Source organism: Talpa europaea (assembly GCF_964194135.1).
Source record: "Talpa europaea genome assembly, chromosome: 16".
Lineage (NCBI taxonomy): Eukaryota > Metazoa > Chordata > Mammalia > Eulipotyphla > Talpidae > Talpa > Talpa europaea.
The window spans coordinates 28,666,622-28,685,470 of record NC_140084.1 but is presented as its reverse complement, the minus strand read 5'-3'; the positions used below and the strand labels follow the sequence as shown (position 1 = coordinate 28,685,470).

At 50.0% G+C, this 18,849-nt stretch overlaps 1 protein-coding gene across 2 annotated transcripts in view; it reads left to right on the top strand.

Annotated features, from left to right (window-relative positions):
* Positions 1–18,849, top strand: part of GNAO1 (G protein subunit alpha o1) — a gene marked incomplete at both ends in the record, with an annotated part of 161,017 nt that overhangs the window by 77,649 nt on the left and 64,519 nt on the right. For both annotated transcript variants that reach the window (XM_084257839.1, XM_084257838.1), the window contains one exon: positions 6,153–6,294. In XM_084257839.1, the coding sequence (XP_084113965.1) occupies positions 6,153–6,294 (142 nt within the window). The remainder of the gene's footprint in view (positions 1–6,152; positions 6,295–18,849) is intronic.

The following is an 18,849-nucleotide window of genomic DNA, read 5'->3' as shown; positions in this document are numbered from 1 at the left end:
AGGGAGACGGAGATGGTCGAGATGCAGTGTGTGACCTCCGAAGACTGATGGGCTGCCAGAAAGACAGAATCAATAAACAAACCTCCTAGGATATGATCTCCAATGATTGCTGATACCAAGGCACAAAACAAGTTCTCATCATGATGCTATTGGTTGTTGGGGATAGAAACCCAAGCCAAATTAGCTTATGCAAAACTCAGAGAATTTACTTGGCTCCTGTCACGCAAAGTGTAGAGACAGGCTTCGAGCATGGCCAGATCCAGTGGCCCAGACGATGTGTCTGGCACTTGATTCTGCCCTTGGTCCTCATCATGTACAGGGGCATCCGTTCTTCTGGGGCTACGGCAGGGTGAGATGCCTCTGGCTGTTGCTAGGGGGTCACTGTCAGCCTCGCTCCGGCTCCAGATTCCAGCTTGTCTCTTCCACGACGCAGATCAGGGCTGTCCCAAGAGACCAGCCTCCCCCAGGCTGCCTCTCCAACCCCATGCCAGGCACTTCCTGTCCTTGCCGGACTCCTTGGGCTGAAACTGTCGGAGGTGTGCTGGTGTTCACTTGGTGTGTGACATCTCTGGAGTGGGGGGACCCCATAGACCTCTCAGCATCCTCCTGATCATAGCAGGGCCTCGGTGGCCACTGACATCAGCTCTCTGACCTCAGCTCTCTGCGCCTTGGGGTCCCCGTCTGCAAAGAGGAGGTCCACATTTCTTATTGCCAAGGATTGTCTTGAAGATTAAATGAGGTGCACAGAAAGCAGTTAGCATAGAGAGTAAACCCTCAACATTAGCTGCTTTTATTATTTTGCTTTATTTATACCACAAATGATGGTAATTCCTTTGGGGGGACTTAGACTCCAGAGTGAAGATATCATTACTAACAGCCAGCAGCTGTTACACACTCACTGTGTGGTTGATACTGGCGTCACTCAGTCTGACTCCTGAGCTCTTACCACTGCGCTACTCTGCCTCTCTGAAGTGAGATGGAAATAGAGCAGTAAAGGGTCTTTTTTGATACTTTTTAAGAATATTTGACTCAAACCAGTGCTAGGGGAAACAGAAGGGGAAGAGGTGGCATGGGAGAAGTGCTACAGGAGTTACACAAAAGCCAGTGATTCTCTCTGAGTGATGGGATTAGGAATACTGTTTCCTCTTGGTGTTCTGTATGGTCCAAATTTCTTATTGCTGGGGTACTTATTACTTTATAGTTTGGGGGAGAAAGGGATAAAAAATTCTACCATGAGATAAAGCCCAATTTTAAGCTAAGTTTTGAACAAGCTATAAAACTAATTATTATGATTTGAGCAGTTTCCCCAAATTGTATGTATCATTTCTTCAAGCCTCAAATGAAGCTGCTTCATCTTGGGCCTCCCAGGTGCTGGAAGGAGCCCAGCCTGTGGATCGAGGGGTGGTAGAGTAGACTATGGAGCTGGTTCTGCTCATAGCTTGGATACTTACCTGCTGAGAGACATCAACCTGCTACCTAATCTCAGCTTCGTTTTCTTCTTCTGTCAGCTGGGTATAATAAGAGCCTGCCCTCCTTCCCTTATTAGGTGGCAAAAAATTAATGATATTAGTGTGTGTGAAAGTAATGGCCCCACCCCTTGGTGGAAGGAGTCTTGGAGGCAGCCAGGATTCTATATTGTTCCCTGGGGCATGGCAAAGCCTGTGGCTTCACGTGCAAACTTCATTGCCTGATTTCTTGGGGGAGCTGATCTTGGGGACCAGCAAATTCCACTGCACCCCTCAGGTCACCCAGAGGGTCCCATCCTCCAGGAGAGTCTAGTCATAGAAACTGAGGAACATCTGGTTTTCTTTTATAGTTTTTTTTTTTTTAATAGAGGCATGTTTTATTTTATTTATTTATTTGTTTGTTTGGTTTATACATGCACTGGGTACAGTCAGAAGCGCGGGAGGGCGAGAGAATTCACCAAAGTCAGATCGGGGAGCAGAACAGGCAGAAGGACCGAAGTACACTGCTGAGGGGAGCAGCGGGCGGCAGGAGAGGTCTGCGCGCCACGTGGGACCCTCCTCCAGTGGCCGGGGAGCAGCCGGGGATCGAACCGGCGCTGCAGAGGCTGCGGGCAGCTTCGCAACCCAGCGCTCAACCGCTGCGCCACCGGGGAGGCCCATCTTTTATAGTTTTTTAGTTGTTGTTCTATGCTTGAGTCCTGTGTCTTCATGTTTCACGCTGCTTTCAAGGAGCATCATACCATTCCCTGTGTAAGACTTTCAGCAATGGGTCTCCATCTACCCCTGCCTATCCTCTGCCCCACAGTCCCATAAGCTTTACTTTTGCATATGGAGGAGACATCACAAAGCGTTTCTCTTCTTTTTGCCTTCAGTTCATATAGTTCTCATTCCTGTATATTGAAGTCCATGAATCTTCTGTGTCTAATGTGTTTATCCCATACCGTGAAATTTTTACTTCACGTATTGTAATTTCATCTTTAGACATACCACAGTTTTTTCTTATCTTTCATATCTCTCCTTGTTATGACCATGTTTTCCTTTAATTTCTCAAAAATATTTAAATAGGCGCTTTCAAATTCAAATTCCCTTTTTTTTTTTTTTAAAGATTTATTTATTTATTTATACAAGCACTGGGTACATACAGTCAGAAGCGCAGGAGGGTGAGAGAATTCACCGAGCCAGAGAAGGGAGCAGAGCAGGCAGAAGGACCAAAGTACACTGCTGAGGGGAGCAGCGGGTGGCAGGAGAGGTCTGCGCAACATGTGGGACCCTCCTCCTGTGGCCGGGGAGCAGCCTGGGATCGAACCAGCGCTGCAGAGGCTGCGGGCAGCTTCGCAACCCAGTGCTCAACCACTGCGCCACCAGGGAGGCCCTCAAATTCCTTTTTTTTTAAAGATTTATTTATTTATTTATACAAGAACTGGGGGAACAGACCAGATACGCGGGAGGGTGAGAGGATTCACCAGAGACAGAGCGAGGAACAGAACAGGCAGACTGACAAAATACACAGCTGAGGGGAGCAGCAGGTGACAGGAGAGGTCTGCCGCGCCATGTGGGATTCTCGCCGGCCATCTGGGATTGAACCAGCACTTCAGAGGCTGCGGACAGCTTCACAATGCTGTGCTCCACTGCCTGTGCCACCAGGGGAGCCCCTCTTTTATTTTTTTTTAAGATTTATTTATTTATGCATGAAAGAGCTAGGGTACTGGCCAGAGATGCAGTAGGGTAAGAGGATCCACCAGAGACAGAGTGGGGAACAGAACAGGCAGATTGACTGAACTACACTGCTGAGGGGAGCAGCGGGCAAGACAGGAGAGGTCTGCCTCTCCATGTGGGTTTCTCTCTGCCTGGCCAGGGATCAAACTGGTGCTGCAGGGGCTGTGGATTGCTCCATAGTGCGGTGATTAACCCCTTGCACCACCAGGGAGGCCCGCTTTCAAATTCTTATGTGTTCATCCCATCTCCTCTGTTGGTCCCGAATCTGCGGCCATGGACCGGCTATTCTGGTTGCGGGTCATGCTCTCCCGCCTGTTCGCATACATGTGCAGGAAGTTTTTCTTGGATGCCAGAAATTATAAATATTAAATTAAGCGTCTGGATTTTGTTGTCCTCATTTAAAGAATGTTGGCCTTTATTCTTTCAGTGGGATTTTTTTTTTTTTAAGTTTATTTTAAACTCTGATGGGGTAAGTTGAGTTTAGTCTTACTAGCAAAGCATGAGGGGTCTCTGCAGAGTGCCCTACGGTTCAGCAAGGACTGTCCACTCTGGCTGTTTGGAATGTGAACATTTCCCAGCCTTCAGTGAGCTTTGGGAAGCGTTCAACTTACAAGCTTCCTGATTCTCCCTCCTTTTGGGGCTTGTGAAGCCTCATTCTGTTCAGTCAAGGATTCACGGGCATCTCTGAGTCAGTCAGTCTCTCTCTCTCTCTCTCTCTCATGTGTTTGCGTGTGTGTTTGTGTGTGTGTGTAGTTTTCGCTCTCATTCCACTTTTCAGATCCCAGCCACCTCAGCCTTCCCAAACTCGGATCTCCCCAGCTCAGGAAGACACCCCCCCCCCACACACACACACACCCGCTGTGTTCTCTCTCCCTCCTGCCCTTGGGCTGGTAAACACCTTCAGGCAGTAAAACCCAGGACTTGCCACTTTCATTTCCATTCTCTCTGGGATTACAGTCCTGCTGTCTTTTCTCCAGGGTCTGAAAGTGCTTGTCTCCTGTACTTTGTCCAATTTTCTGGTTGTTTGCAATGGGAACCAGCAATTCCCTGCAGGATCCTTCCAGGGTAGTACACCTGTGGTGTGGACTAGGTGTGGCCTCCTTCAAGGGACTTATAAAAAATGGGCTTAGAGTGGACGGGGTCATGCTGATATGCTTCTTAGAGAATGTTAAGATCCACAACCCAGCCCTACATCTGTTGACAAGAGGAGTCATTAGTGTCCATCACCTGACTTATGGGTAGAAGAAAAGTGGCACATCCATGCAATGGAATGTCATTTGTCAGTAGGAAGGGATGAAGCACTGATTCATGTTAAACACAAATGAACCTTAAAGTGAGCATGCTAAGGGAAATAAACCAGTCACAAAGGACCACCTATGGGATGGTTCCATTTATATGAAATGTCCAGAACAGGCAACTTTATAAAAACAGAATGTAAATTAGTAGTTATTTACTGCTGGGGTGAGAGATACTAATGTGCTATAATGGGCACAGGGGCTGGGGGTGGGGGAGGGAGACAAAATGTTCTAAAACTAAATTATGATCTTTGCCCAACTTAGTAATTATACTAAGAAACACTGAATTTCCACTCTAAATGGATAAGTTGTATGGTGTGTGAATTATATCTCAATAAAACTGTCTTTAAAAAAATAATTGCAATTTTCTTCTGCTCTAAGGGAATGGAAAGGGGCGGTGGTGAAGTGGAGGAGAGGTCTCAGCTGTTGTATTGCTAAATGAACATAGTACAAGTAATATTCAATCTGGGGCTGAAAATGTGACCGCAAAATTATTTATGCAGTTATTGGGGGATGACTAATGTTGGATGTTAGTCTTAAAACCCATTCTCTCAGTCTTTCTTAATTAGTTCTACTATAAGAGGGCTCTTGCCATTTAAAGAGTTCCCATTTATCCCTTTTCTAGCTTCCACTCCTTTCCAGATCTTGTCAGCAATGACCATTTATTGAGTGTCCGTCACGTGCAGGGAGAAGGGACCTTAGGGCGTGTCTAACCTTAACCTGAGCTCAGAGGCACCTGAGAACGTGACCTCTGCCAACTGTGAGGTCTCCTTTGTGTCCTCTGTGTCACTGATGAGAGCCACCAGAAAAAGGTGACATGGTAGTCAAGTCCAAGCCCAGGTTGAAAGATCAGGCAGACATCTTCTGTTGATGTTTGTGTTGTCAAAGATGAAGTTGATTTATTTTAAATAAGTTGTCCAGCCTTCTTTAAAATCACTGAGTTTTGGGGCCTCCCTGGTGACCTAGGGGTTAAGTCTCAGTGCTACCACCATGAGGGCCCACCACAAATGCCTGAGTTTGAATCCCCCTCCAGGGAGCTACCCACATGGCACAGCAGACCTTTCCTGTTTCTTCAACTGCTCCCCTTAGCAGTGTTCTTCAGTCAATCTGCCTGTTCTGCTCCCCACTCTGTCTCTGGTAAATCCTCTTAGCCCACCTCCACACCTCTGGCCTGCACCCCAGTTCTTCTATGCTAAAATAAATAAATAAAATCTTAAAATAAAAACAAAAAACCACTGAGTTTTCTGTGAATGAAAATCCACTTGTAGGCCTCTTGCAGGAGCCTTCAGCAATGTACCCCTGGCTGCATATTTTAGCAGAGGCCCTGAGCTTTGCTTCATCATATTAATAGCTAACATTTATTGAATACTTGGGGTGCCCCTTGTGTTCTGTGGGCTTTCAGCACCTTGTTGACTGATATTTCTTTCACTCTAGAAGTAATATAAAAAGGCTGCATTGCTATTTCCCAACTTTCTGTTCTTCAGATGTGTTTTTGGTAGTTCAGGTAGATTCTCCCTTCAGATGTTATGATGTTAATGCCACAGCTCAGTAATTGATCATCCTAAACTGGACCTAGCCCTCAGCTAGCTAAACTAAAAGGTTGGCCTGGGGGCTTCTCCCACCCGACTCCCTTGGACAAATGCACTTACCAGCTGTGGTGTGTGGTTTTCTCTAGAATCATCCACGAAGATGGTTTCTCTGGAGAAGACGTGAAACAGTACAAGCCTGTGGTCTACAGCAACACCATCCAGTCCCTGGCAGCCATCGTCCGGGCCATGGACACTTTGGGCATCGAATATGGTGACAAGGAGAGAAAGGTAGGCCGCTGAGCCCAGGGAGAACCTATGTCCTTTTGACAATGCCATGCTGCCCTATGGGAAGGCCAGCAGCCACCTGGCCTGCACACCAGCCAAGCTGGCAGACACAGTCAAACAGGGCTCCTGTTGGGGGCAGACCGCCATGGCAGAGTCGCCAACAAAGCAACAGCCACAGAATTGCAGGGTTTATTCTGCGGATGAGAAAGGGCTGGTGAGTGTTGTAGAGCGGGCCTCCCACATGCTACACAAACCCTGCCTGTGCCTGTCTCCCCGCCCTAGGAGAGCTCTCCTTGCTTTGTTGGACGCGGGGGCAGCCATCAGAAGGGACTCTTCCTGCTCTACCCCACGGGGTGTGTTTTCTGTGGGTCTGAGTGCCTCAGGGCCCTCCTTTCTGTGGGAAGTTGACATCCCAGGACAGGGACTTTTTTTCAATTGAGTTGCCAGGTGTCTGCTAAGTGGTGAATGGAATAAGTATATAAAAGCCTTTTATTTGCAAACAATTGCATTAACTCTGAGACGGAACTATATACAGCTACGCTGGCTGTATATAGTTAAATAAAACTAAATAAAAGGGAGGAAGGCAGAGAGGCAAACAGTCTCAGAATTCTTTCGAAAGTGGCTCTCTGTCCCCAGTGGGATTCTGCATTCCAGTGACCTACCCCTGGGTCCTGGATCCTGGAGAAGGGCAGTAGGCAGAGGCCACCGGGCACCAGGTCCCTGCATGGGAGGCTCGGGATGGACACATCCTCTCTGGTTATGTGTGATTCCACTGTGGTTCTAGATGCATCCTGTCAGCTACAGATCAGCTCCCTACAGAGGAAAACTATCCTTGCCTGCTCTGGGTCTTATAAATCACCCATGACAGATAGCTCTAAATGTAAAATTCAGTATTTTATGCACAAAATCCTACTTTCATGGGGGCAAAGTTGGCCCCACTAAGATACTGGCTCCTGCGGGTATTGGGGAATCAGAGGCTCAGTGTGTGTCAGAGGCCAGCCTGGGGGGTGGGGAGGAAGCCGGGTGCCACCAGAGGACTGGGGCGCCTGCTGCTGCTCCCCTGGGAGGCCTAGTCTGTCCTGGTTCTACAGAGGAGGCGCTTCTCCCCCAGGAGCGGGCGAAGCCTCTTTGGTTTTTGTCATAGAGTCAGAGTATGTGGCAAAAAGGGGGGCGTGGCTAGTTCTTCAGTCTTGCTTCCATGAAGCACTCACTAAGGGCTTCTGGTGTCAGGGGCCTGGTGCTGCGCCCTGTGACTGGGGATACTGGAGTAAGCACAGTGGGAGGGAGCAGTGCCTGGAGAAACCAACCAACCAGTCAGCAAATATCTGCTCAGGTCCTCAGAACTAGCCAAGATGGTTGCTGTGTGTCTTTCATTTCCATAGTAATGACCACTCTGTCGTTTATGGATCTGCCAGGCATGGCGAAAAGCACTTTATTTGGATTAACTCATTTCACTTAACTTAGGCATCAAAGCCAGAGCAAGACATGTCTGTTCTGATTTCAGACATGGGGCCTCCCACAGGCCTTTGGTCCCTCTCACTCCATTTGGCCAAGGAAGGAGCATGGGGCCAGAGTCTCATGTAACAGATGGCAGATGCTGGGCGAAAGGCTTCATGTACGCCTGCTACGTGCGTGTGCACGCACGCACACACACACACCACAGACACAGATGCCACAGACACTCACAGGTGTTCCACAGCATCTTCCAAGAGTGTGTATCCACTGCCATGCTCACCCGTTTCAACCACCTAACCTCCTTTCCAAAGTCCCCCTGCCCTGATTACAGCCCAGAAAAGCCAGTGCGACTTTGGAATGCTTTTCTCCTTCAGTTTTAGAAACATAATTTCTTCCTGTGGAACTTTTTTCATGTTCTTATCCTGAATAGTGAGGCAATTGCTCGGGAACTGAGTAGGAGATAGTAAGGACTTCACTGTGGGGCCCTGGAGCCTCTGACTGTCTGTCCTCTGTGGGATTTCCCGGTCTAATCAGCACTTGAGTGGAAGGTTGGGGAAGGCTTCACTGGAAAGGGGAAACTAAGAGCAGGGTGGGGGTCCCTGGGGCATCCACCAAGAACCACAGAGTCAGAGCCCAGCCCTGTGGTGACAGGTGGCTGAGGTGTACAGGGCACACAGGCTGGCCAGGCACAATCTACCTGACTGGCAAAGCCTTCCATTCACTCATGCTCCTTCTCCCATGTTAGTTCACCCGTGAGGAGCAGGAAAGGAAAACTGACCCAAGATCCAGGCCAAAGTGACCCAGGCAGTCGGCACACCTATTTCTAGGGAGCAGCTTGCCTGGATTTGCAGACTGGGGAGCTGAGCTCGTGTACCCTATGCAGGAGAGAAGTGTCCTCAGTTTTCTCCCCATTGATGGGATAGACACAGGCCCAAAGGGCTACTTGTGTGGGGAGTAGCTCAGAACCAAGGACACCCTCACTTCAGTCCTTTCTTGTCCCTGTGCTCAGCAAACCTTCTGCCTAAAGGTATAGAAAGCAAGCAAGTCAGCAAACAGGTGACTGCAGTCTCAACAATGGTCAACCTGTGAAGCAGGGTGGAGTGACAGACTGATCTGCAGGGGCAGGGGGCTGGGGCTGCTACTTTGGGCCCGTAGCCCGGGAAAGATTCCCCTGAATCTGGAAGGGATGTTTGTGATAAAACTTAACCAGCCACGGGAGTGTGAAGGGACAGAGGCACCAGCATACTCCAAGGCCCTGATCAGTGCAGGAGTGAGACCAGAGAAAACCTTCAGTCTGAACTGTACCCTGTGGGGAAGGCTGGGGCCCAGGGCTCATAGCACTCTCCAATTAGCTCTACCTACAGCTGGCCAACTGTTGGTGACCAGGTGCCCTGTCCCCAGGGCTGGGTCTCCAGACTCTTCCTCTCTGCTCATCTCCCCAAGTTGCTCAGAGCTGCTCGATCCCAGGCCTACAAGGCTTCCCTTCTCTAATCTTCCCCGTCTCTCCCCCCACCTCCTCTCTGCAAATTATTAGGTGTCCCCCCTCTTCCCCTCCCTCTTTTCCTTTCTCCATCTGTTCCCTTTCCCTCCAACTCTCCCTCTCCTCCTCCTCCCTCTGTCCCCCTCTCTCTCACCCCTCCCTTCCTTCCTCCTCACCCTCCAGCACATTATCATGTAAATTGTCTTAACCTTTTGAGCTAAGTCTCCCCCTCCTTCCTCAGTCCTCTGCCCAGGGCCTTCATCTGCATCACAAAAGCAGAGAAACTTGTTGAACAGAACTGGCCTAAACTCAGAGGCAGGATGAAAAGATTGGGGAAAGTGGACAATTACAGGATTAGAGCATTCACTGGACCAGCTGGGGGGTGGGGAAGGTCTATGAACAGTCCCATGTTAGTGAATTTTATCACACACACGTATATAAAAAAGGTGTGTGCTTTTCCGTGTATATACGTGCGTAAGCAAAATATATTTTAAACCAGCGGGGAATAGCAAAGAAGTAATGTTTGAATATGTGTGAGGCTTTGTTCAGCTGTAAATGTAACAGGGTGGTCCCCAGGAAAGGGGGAGGTTCCAGGTTCCCTGCCCCACCCAAATGGAGGGTGGAGCTGAGCAGGGAGAGAAGAAGCTGCAGAGGAGACTGAGGAAGGAAGCAGGATGGAGCCGAAGGAAACCTGGAGGAGGCACATGGGGCCTAGAGACACGTGAAGAAACTGTGCTTGTCTTTTGGTCGTGGACGGGGTGACACAGATGTGGATGAGACCCGTGGGGAGGTGACAGTGGCAGCTTTTATCTTGATTTTGATTTTGCTCTTTTCCTTCCGGGCTTGTCTGGTTGTCTCTGACCCTTTTCTGTGGGTCCCCACTGGAAGATGCTTTGGACTTATGGCAGGCTTTGGGGCCTTGCTCTGGGCCAATCCCATTTGGGTGGATTTTTACCCACAAAGGGATGGGTAACTTTGGGTGCTTGATTTAGAAACTATAGTCTTTGCCTTTCCTGTATTGTTTCCTAATTGTATTAAAGTTCCTTCCCATTAAAGCCTCCTATGTTTTGTGTTGATGCGGCGGATGGCAGAACCCATTTGGAGCAGGCAGGTTTTGGGGGGATCTGGAGTGCACCTCTCCCTGCCCTATAACATAAATACTCTCACTTTCTTTTGTTATCCTGCTCATATGCCTGTTTCTTGCCCTAAATCATAAACTCCTTGAGGACATGTTATAGGGGAACCTCATTGTGAAATAGATTGGCCTGACTGTAGGTCCTCACCTGTGTGTTTAAAAGGAACTTATAAATGAGACTCAACCACAGGTACACCCCCAAAAAAAGGTTATTAAAGAGTTGATTTTTAAAGAGGGGGGATGAAGAAAGGAATGACTCAGGGAGAAAGAGAGGTAAATGGTGAAAACGTCCTACCAGTTCCGCTGAGCTGGGACCCCAATAACACACTGAAAGCTGGCGAAGAACTGAGGGAACCCCACCACCACCACCACACAAGGCCCACATGTCTGCTTATATACCAAGTGTGGCTGCTTTACTCCATTCTCAGTTCCCAGCAACCTTCCCCTTGGTGGTGATAACATTATGGGGTTTGCAGTTGTTGGTGCCTTGGATCTCTTTGCCTGGGGTAGGGTGGGGTCCATAATACCTGAGTTTGTTTGTGGAGTTCCTTCAGGATATCCTCTCCCCACCCCCACCCCCACCCCACCCCCCCCCCAGCATCCAGTTCAGTGCCTGACACAAGACGTGTTCGGTATGGGTTCAAATCCTACTGACCACCAGCCCAAAGACCCTGGGTGAATTATTTAACCTCGCCAGCCCTCAGTGTGAGGAAGTAATACCTATAAAGCACCTAGGATGGTGCCCAGCATAGGAAGTTCTCAGCATATGTTCGTTCTTAATCTTTTGTTTGTTTAAAATTAATATTTTTAATAAATTATTGATGGGTTATCCTAGATAGCAGTTAAGTGAGGAATGGGTGAAATCTGTATTTTTCAGCTTAGTCATATTAGCATGTGACCAAAGGGCACCCAGGGACCCCAAATAAATAGGGTGCACTCTCTGAAAGGCATTCCCATCATCCACCATATAAAGACAAAAACATACTCTTAGTGTGAAAGGACTTTGATAGAATTAGTGTGCATAGAGGGAGAAGAAAGTTCCTAATAAGAGTTTCTCAATAAAACACCCCAAATTACCCATTCCCATCCTAGGCAAGGGCCCAGCCAAAGAGCCCTTTAGCCCACATGCCCTCCATGTTCTATAGCTTCACCTGACCCCTCAGCGGCACCCCCTCACTCCCGCAGCTAGTCCAGGGTGGCTGCATGGAAGTGGGGGCAGAGAACATGGTACCTCCACTCACAGAAACAGAGGCGCTGGCCTATGTGGAACTGGAGATGAAGCTGGCCAGAACCACGTGCCTGGAGCTCACGGCAGCACTGTGAAAAAGCAGAGTCAACTTTCACACTCAAGTTTCCAGAATGTCATTGGATCTCCTCTGGTAAAAGAAATCTTGACATTTAAGACTCACAGTGACACTCAGAACACTATCATTTTTTCAATCATGAAAATATTTTGGTGCTGTCTCCCCAATGTGGCTGAGGTTTGCAGGGATTCTGAAACACAAACCTGGAGTGTTCTGACCTGTGCCTGCTTGAGTTCTCTGGGGCACAAAGAAGCCTCAGGGGTGACTCTGAGATCTGAATAGGGTCCTGAAGGTGACAGCCGACCCATCACCGACCCATCACCGACCCATCACCGTGATGCCCAAACCCAAGGCCAGGAAGAGGCATGCTGGGCAGCAGCGGCTATGCCTGCCAGTCCGGACCCTGCACTCTCCATACATATCAACCTGGGCCTGACCCTGCTCTGCCCTTTCATCTGCCCAAAGCAACGGAGCTTAAAACCCCTCCATTCAAGACCATCTCATTCCTGCTGGCCCAACAAAAAAGGGGCTCATTCAAGGGCCACATGGCAGACCCAGGGCCAAAATTTAAGTTTTGAATCACGGCTCAGTTCTTGTTCCTTCTCAGCAGGCAACCTCAAACCACCCAAGCTCTTTTCTTTCATTTGGTCAGTCAGTCATTCCACAAATATTTTCCAAGCGCTCACATCTTGCAAACAGTGTATGGGGCAGCAGGGGTGATATAGAGAGAAGTAGAGCATGTGTAGAGGTTGTACCTCTGGATGAGAAGGAGGACTCCTTGATTTCTGGGGCCTCTTGGCACCCCAACATCCCAGCTCTGCAGGTTTTGGTGCTGCAGGATCAACCACTCCCCATGATCAGGCCCAGCTCCTGGGGCAGCATCCATTGCTTGAGCCCTCCCAGAAGGAACCCAGGACCTGACCCCTGTTCCCTCCACCCAGGGTAGCAACAGTGACTCTCCTGGTCCTCTTCCAAAAGGAGAAACTGACTCAAAGGAATGACAGTTTTCAAGATGATAAGCAGAGGAACTAAAATCTCAGATTTTGAGATGTCCCTTGGGGGCATGTCCTTCTTACAGTCTTCTTAGGTTTCTCAGCTGAATGTGGGCTCCCCCCAGATGTCCTGGCACTGCTTCATGGTGCTTGCCTCTGCAGACGGACGTCAGTGGAAAGTTTATAAGGGATCCCGTTCATCCAGCAGGCGTGTGCCTCCTCGGCTAAGTGCTGGGCCAGGTGCCAGGGCTGTGCCTGTGAGTGGGACAGACTCCCCTGTGCTAAACAGGCGCCTCCACGAGGGAGGGAACAAGAGACAAGGAACAGACCCCTTTCTGTACCTTCTTTATTCTTCAACAGCAAGAGCAGGGGTGACTAGAGAGGCCTCTAGCCCCTGCTGCACGGGGACTTCAGTGGGGAAGACCCAGTCTCTGTCCCCAAGAGGTGCTGGCAAGAAGGGCAGACACTTCAGGATACAGCACTTTTTATTCTCATGAAAGTGCAGCTCAGAGCCCGAGGTGAGTAATGATGACCAAGATAATAGTGACCTCCTCCTAGGTCGTGTGAAGATTAAGAGACTCAGTAAGTGACAGCTCTCAGAGCAGGGCCCAGTACACAGTAGGCGCTTGGAAAGACTGGCTGGCATCAGCATATGTCTTGAAGTAACCACTCTGGTTAGAAAAGTCTGATTAGGCAGCATGATAAAAAGGGGGGAGGCAGGCATCCTGGTGCAGGTGTCGTGAGCTGATAGGGCCTGGAGTGCAGACTAGCACCATCCCAGAGCCCGTCCACCCGGAGAAACGATAGGAAACAGGAACACATGGCAAGTCCACTTCTTGCATAAAGAGGTGCTGGTGAGGGCAGATGAGGTTCTCAACAGGGTACTGGAATTTTCTAAAGGTGAAGTAGAAGGCCTTTTTGCTAAATGTTGATAAAGTATTGGGCCATTCTTTGTTTTAATAAGTCAGATGTTAGGAACAGACTAAGGTGTGCTCTTGTATTTTTTTTAAAGATTTATTTATTTATGCATACAAGAACTGGGGTATAGGGCAGAGGTGCAGGGGGTGAGAGAATTCACCAGAGACAGAGTGGGGAGCAGAACAGGCAGACTGACTGAAATACACTGCTGAGGGGAACAGCAGCGGGCAAGATAGGAGAGAGCAGACATGGTCTGCTGCACCATGTGGGTTGCTCCCTGGCTGGCTGGGAATCTACCTCGTGCTGCAGTGGCTGCAGATGGATAGCTTCACTGAGTTGTGTTTAACCTCTTGCACCACCTGGGGGGCCCCTAGGGTGCACTGTTGTTGATGGAGGATCACACTGGGCTATGGGGTCCTCCTCTCCATGAATATCCAGGGTTGCAATCCAGGCCCAGAGTGGACATTCCTGTCAGGTGCTGGGCTGAACGTGCTACCCCAGGACGTTCTGAAGAAGTCACCTTCGGTGCTAAATTGTCGGAAAAAGCAGTTGACTGGGAGAAAGTACATGTCCTTTCTGCCTTGAGCCTTCAACCCGAGACTCCAGGCCAAGCTCCACATGCTTGTTCCTTGTTCCTCTGGAAGCAGGAGCAGGGAGGCTGCACTTGCGTGGATGTGGGTGGTGACGGGCCTCACTGTGACTGGCAGGGCTTTCTCAGCTCCTCCATGTCTGTCTAGGTGCATTAGGATATATGTGACCACAGTAGAAAGAATACCCAACCAACAAGGTCCTAAAACAGTAGGGACAGCAGTTGTTTCCTGGTCCAAGAGGCCTGGGGCTGCTTGAGCAGTTGTGTGCCATCAGGGCAGGGTCACCCTTGGGGGGCCTCTGGGTGCTTGTGGTTCCAAGCTGGCAGGTGACACAGCTCTCACAGGTGTCAAGGAGAAGGAAGAGGCAAGGCAGCCCAACTTCTTTCTCCATGTTGACCTAGCAGCCAAGAGCTGACAGAGGCCAAAATGTGACTTTTACAGCCTCTCAGACAAAGAGAAGGGGCTTAAAGATCGCGCCAGTCATCTCCTGCCACCCTCTCCATGGACTGTCATGAAAACCAGATAAAAACCTGACTGCGGACGTGCTGAGTCTGCAGGAGTCCCTGTGCCATGGGCCAGTGCTCCCATGGACAGGCACTCCCAGGGGAACTACTTTTCCATCAGTGACAGAAGTGGGTCCTGGTTTCTTCTTCAGCTTTTGCCTTTGTTTTCCCACTGTCTTAGTCTTTTCAGGCTGATCTAACAAAACACCATTATCAGATACCATAGACAACAGAAAGGTACTTCTCTCAGCTCTAGAGGCTACAAATCCAAGATCAAGGAGCAACAGATGAGGGTCTGGTGAGGGCCTATTTCCTGGTTGGTTGATGGTCACCTTCTCACTGTCCTCACATGGCAGAAGGGGCAAGCGGCCTCCTGGGGTCTTTTCTGGTAAAGGCACCAATCCCCCAGTCACCTCCCAGAAGGCTCCCCTCCTAATATTACATTGGGAATTAGGTTTCAACATATGAATCTTGAGGGGGCATAAACACAGCCTGTAGCCCCCACGTAGGCTGAGAAACTCGAGTGCTGTCACAGGAGCATCAAAGACAAGAAAAGGGGCTGGTGGCAGGTAAGCTCTGGCAGCACAAGCTGGTGGCAGAGTCTCTGGGAGAAGATGCTTCCAGGTGCACCTGGCCCAGGGCTCAGTGACTGCAGGGCAGTGCATGACCAGGTGACCACTCCTTGCAGGCCTGGCTCCCTCAACCTCCCAGCACCCCAACTTCTCTGGGCTCATTGGTCACTGTCGCAGTCCCAGCCCCATGACCCTGACCTTCATCTACCCCACTCCTAACTCCCCCACCCCAAATTCCCTTCCCCCGCAGTGCTGAGGAGGTGAGTGCTTGCAGGGCTCTGCGTGTTCCCTGCTTGCAGAAAGGGATGTGGAAATTTAAAAAGAGAAAAGGCAACAAATGAAAACCATGGATGAGGGTTCTTTGTGCGGCCCCCTCGGCCCCCCCAACTTCCCTCCTTGCCCCACTCCCTGCCCCTGTGTCTCTCTAGCTCTAGCTCTAGCTCTAGTTCACATTCTCCTCCTCCCCCCTTGTAAGCCCCTAATTACTCTGCTCTGATGGTGGAAAAATGTCACAACTATGCAAACACAGATTCCAAGCATCAGGACTGAGCTGGGTGTCTGGGAGCCCAGCGACACAGCCTTTCCTTCCATCCTCCCACCCCCTGCCTGGCTGCCCCACAGGGGAGTCAAGAGCCTCCTCTGGAGAGAGAACGTTGTGGCTACTTCCCCTAGGCTCAAAATAGTTGTTTTAAGGTAGCAAACAGCTGCCAAGGAGACCTCCCAATCTCAAAAGAGGCAGAGAACAGGGTCTCCCTAGTGGCTCAGAGATTAAAGTCTAAGCACTATCAAGCTGTGACCAGCCTCTGCAGCTTGAGTTCCATTCCTGATCCCCAGTCTTCGATCCCAGGCCAGGGAGCTACCAACAGGGTGCGGCAGACCTCTCCTGTCTCACCCCTCAGCATTGTATTTCAGTCTGCCTGCTCTGCTCCCCACTCTGTCTCTGGTAAATCCTCTCACCCCCACACCTCTGACCTACACCCCAGTTCTTGTGTGCATAAATAAATAAATCTTTAAAAAAAAAAAAAGAAAAATAGAAAATTTCCAAACACAAAATTGTGGTATAATTTAAATGTCTGTGCTTAACAGATTAATACCTCAGACCCATCAGAAATGTTACATACTATAATTTTTCTTCCTGAAAAATAGTTACAGTATTTATGAAAACCTGAACTCACAGCAGAGTGCTTGCCAAGAGAACCTGTGGCAGTGCCCAGGCTCCAGCACCATTGCCTTCGCCCCGGAGTCTCTCCCCGACTGTCATTACTTCATTTGAGCCAACCCCAAATTTGAGCCTTTTGTGACCATGTGGTTCCTTCCTGGTGACCATAGGATGGAGATATCTGGTTGAAGAGCATCAGGGACTGAGAAAGAAATTAGCTATTGAGGCACCATAGGTGAGACAGAATCACCAGGGGTGGGGAGGAACAGGGCAGGCCTGGGAGGCCTCAGCTGGGAGGTCCTACTCTGTGTGTTTGGGGAAAGAACGAGGTGACATCCCACATGTGGGGTCAGGGATGTCTTCCCTAGGAACCAGCACCCATCTGCCCTTCCCACAACCACACACATTCATCTGCTCTCCTCAGAGTCCTCGCCCTTCTTTTTTTTTTTTTTTAAAGATTTATTTTATTTATGCATACAAGAACTGGGGTATAGGCCAGAGATATGGGGAGGGCAGTGGGTAAGAGGATTCACCAGAGACAGAGAGGGGAACAGAACAGGCAGATTGACTGAGGGGAGCAGCGGGCCTCACTCTTATTTATTTGTGAGGACACAGACAGAGGTCTTACCTCACTGCCACAGACCCATCTCTCGATAAATCAGGACATTCCTGGTCACAAGTGACAGAAGACACAACACACTGGCTGAGTTGTTGAGAAGTCTAGAAGTGTGGCTGTAGATAGAGTTTGCCCCAGCGTTTCAGCTGGTATCCCCGCCTTCTCTTCATCTCTCCATTCTGTCCCACCATGTGGCCCTCACCTTAGACTGCAAAATCACCCCCTCACCTTGCAAGAAAATGGCTACCGCAGTTCTGTGCCACATCGCACCACGCAAGCCCTTGAGCACCCTATGAAGTGCAAGGTGCATCTCTCTGTCTTCCCTAAGCAGCACCTCCCCCCAACCTGGGTGTCTCTCCTTGGCTGAAAGGGATGCAATAATCTTAATTATCTGAGAGATTCCTGGGATGAGATTGAACTCCCCAAAGGAAAACCAGGAGCTCACAAGAAAGGAAATGAAGAAGAAATGGATGCTGGGGAGGGCACTGCAGCCATCCTCCAATCTCTCTGAGACTCGTGTCACCAGCTGTGCCTGATTCATGTCATGTGGGTCCAGGGCCAGCCAGGCGGTGTCTGGCACAGCAGGATTGTGAGATGACCAAGTTTGGCTTGGAGCCAAAGCTGCTGTCCCCATGGCAGCCTCTGCCCCGATGGCAGCCTCTGCCCCGATGGCAGCCTCTGCCCCAGAGGCCAACCAGGATCCCTGGCGGCAGGGCTCATGGACACACTGCCCCCAGTCCACTTATGCCTCCCATCGTACCTGTCTACCCAATGGGGGTGATGGAAAAACAGGGAGGCCCCTAAGAGGCAGCAGGAGCCATGTGTCAGTCGGACCTCGTTTTAGAGTTGAGGATATGTTGCTGCAAAGGGTTGTGCTCAAGGGAGGCAGGAGAGCAGGGCTGGGGCCAGGCTTGGAGTCAGAGACTTGACCTTGAATCCTGGTCCTGCCTTTCACCAGGCACTGGACTTTGGGCTATAGTACCTTGGCTCACTAAACCTTAGACTCCTCATCTGAGAAATGATGATAATTACAGTAATAGCTACCCAGAGGCTTTTTGGTAAAAGGAAATATGTGTCTGGCCCCTGGTAAGTGCTCAGCAAACAGTTCTTGTTTCCATCTTCCCCTTGCCTGCACTTCACTGCCAGGTTAGTGGAGTGCCATGACTAGAAGCCCAGATGTGACAGTGGTTCCAAACCAAAGTGAAGAGTCAGTGCTAAGGCCTCTCCATCACCACAGGGCGAAGAGGGGCATCACCCCTCCCAGAAAACTGTTGGTTCCAGGCTAGGACAGGATGCACCTTAGCCCTGGCCCCTTGTGGCTTTGCAGGAGTGGTATTGAGGGTGGCTGCTCCTGAACCAGGGCCCAGCAGGACCTGGGAGAGGAGGCAAAAGAGGTAGAGATGGGAGAGGAGAGGCAGGACCACAGAGAAAATGAGAGAGGTGGGCAACTCTGCTAACAGTCACCTGGCAAAACAGGCCAGGGTTCTACATAACTTGGAAGGGCTGCCCGTCAGGTGTCCCCGTGCCGGTGGGGTTTGGCACAGTGCGTCAGAGCAACGTGCCTTGAGTGGCAGCTGCTTTGTTTGTTTTTGTTGGGCTACGTATGGCTCGGAACATCATTCTCCATACACTCCTCCTCTGTCACTGCGGCCAAAAGCCTCTTTTCCTCTCCGGAGAACCCACACATGTCTCTCTCACTCATTCATTCATTTGATAAATGTCAGTGTTTACTGCAGTGTGCAGAGCTCTGGGCTCACGGGCAGGGTGCTGCCATCACAGAGCCTGATCTGGGAGAAGATGGACATCACGCAGGAACTGCAGGGAGCTGAGTGTT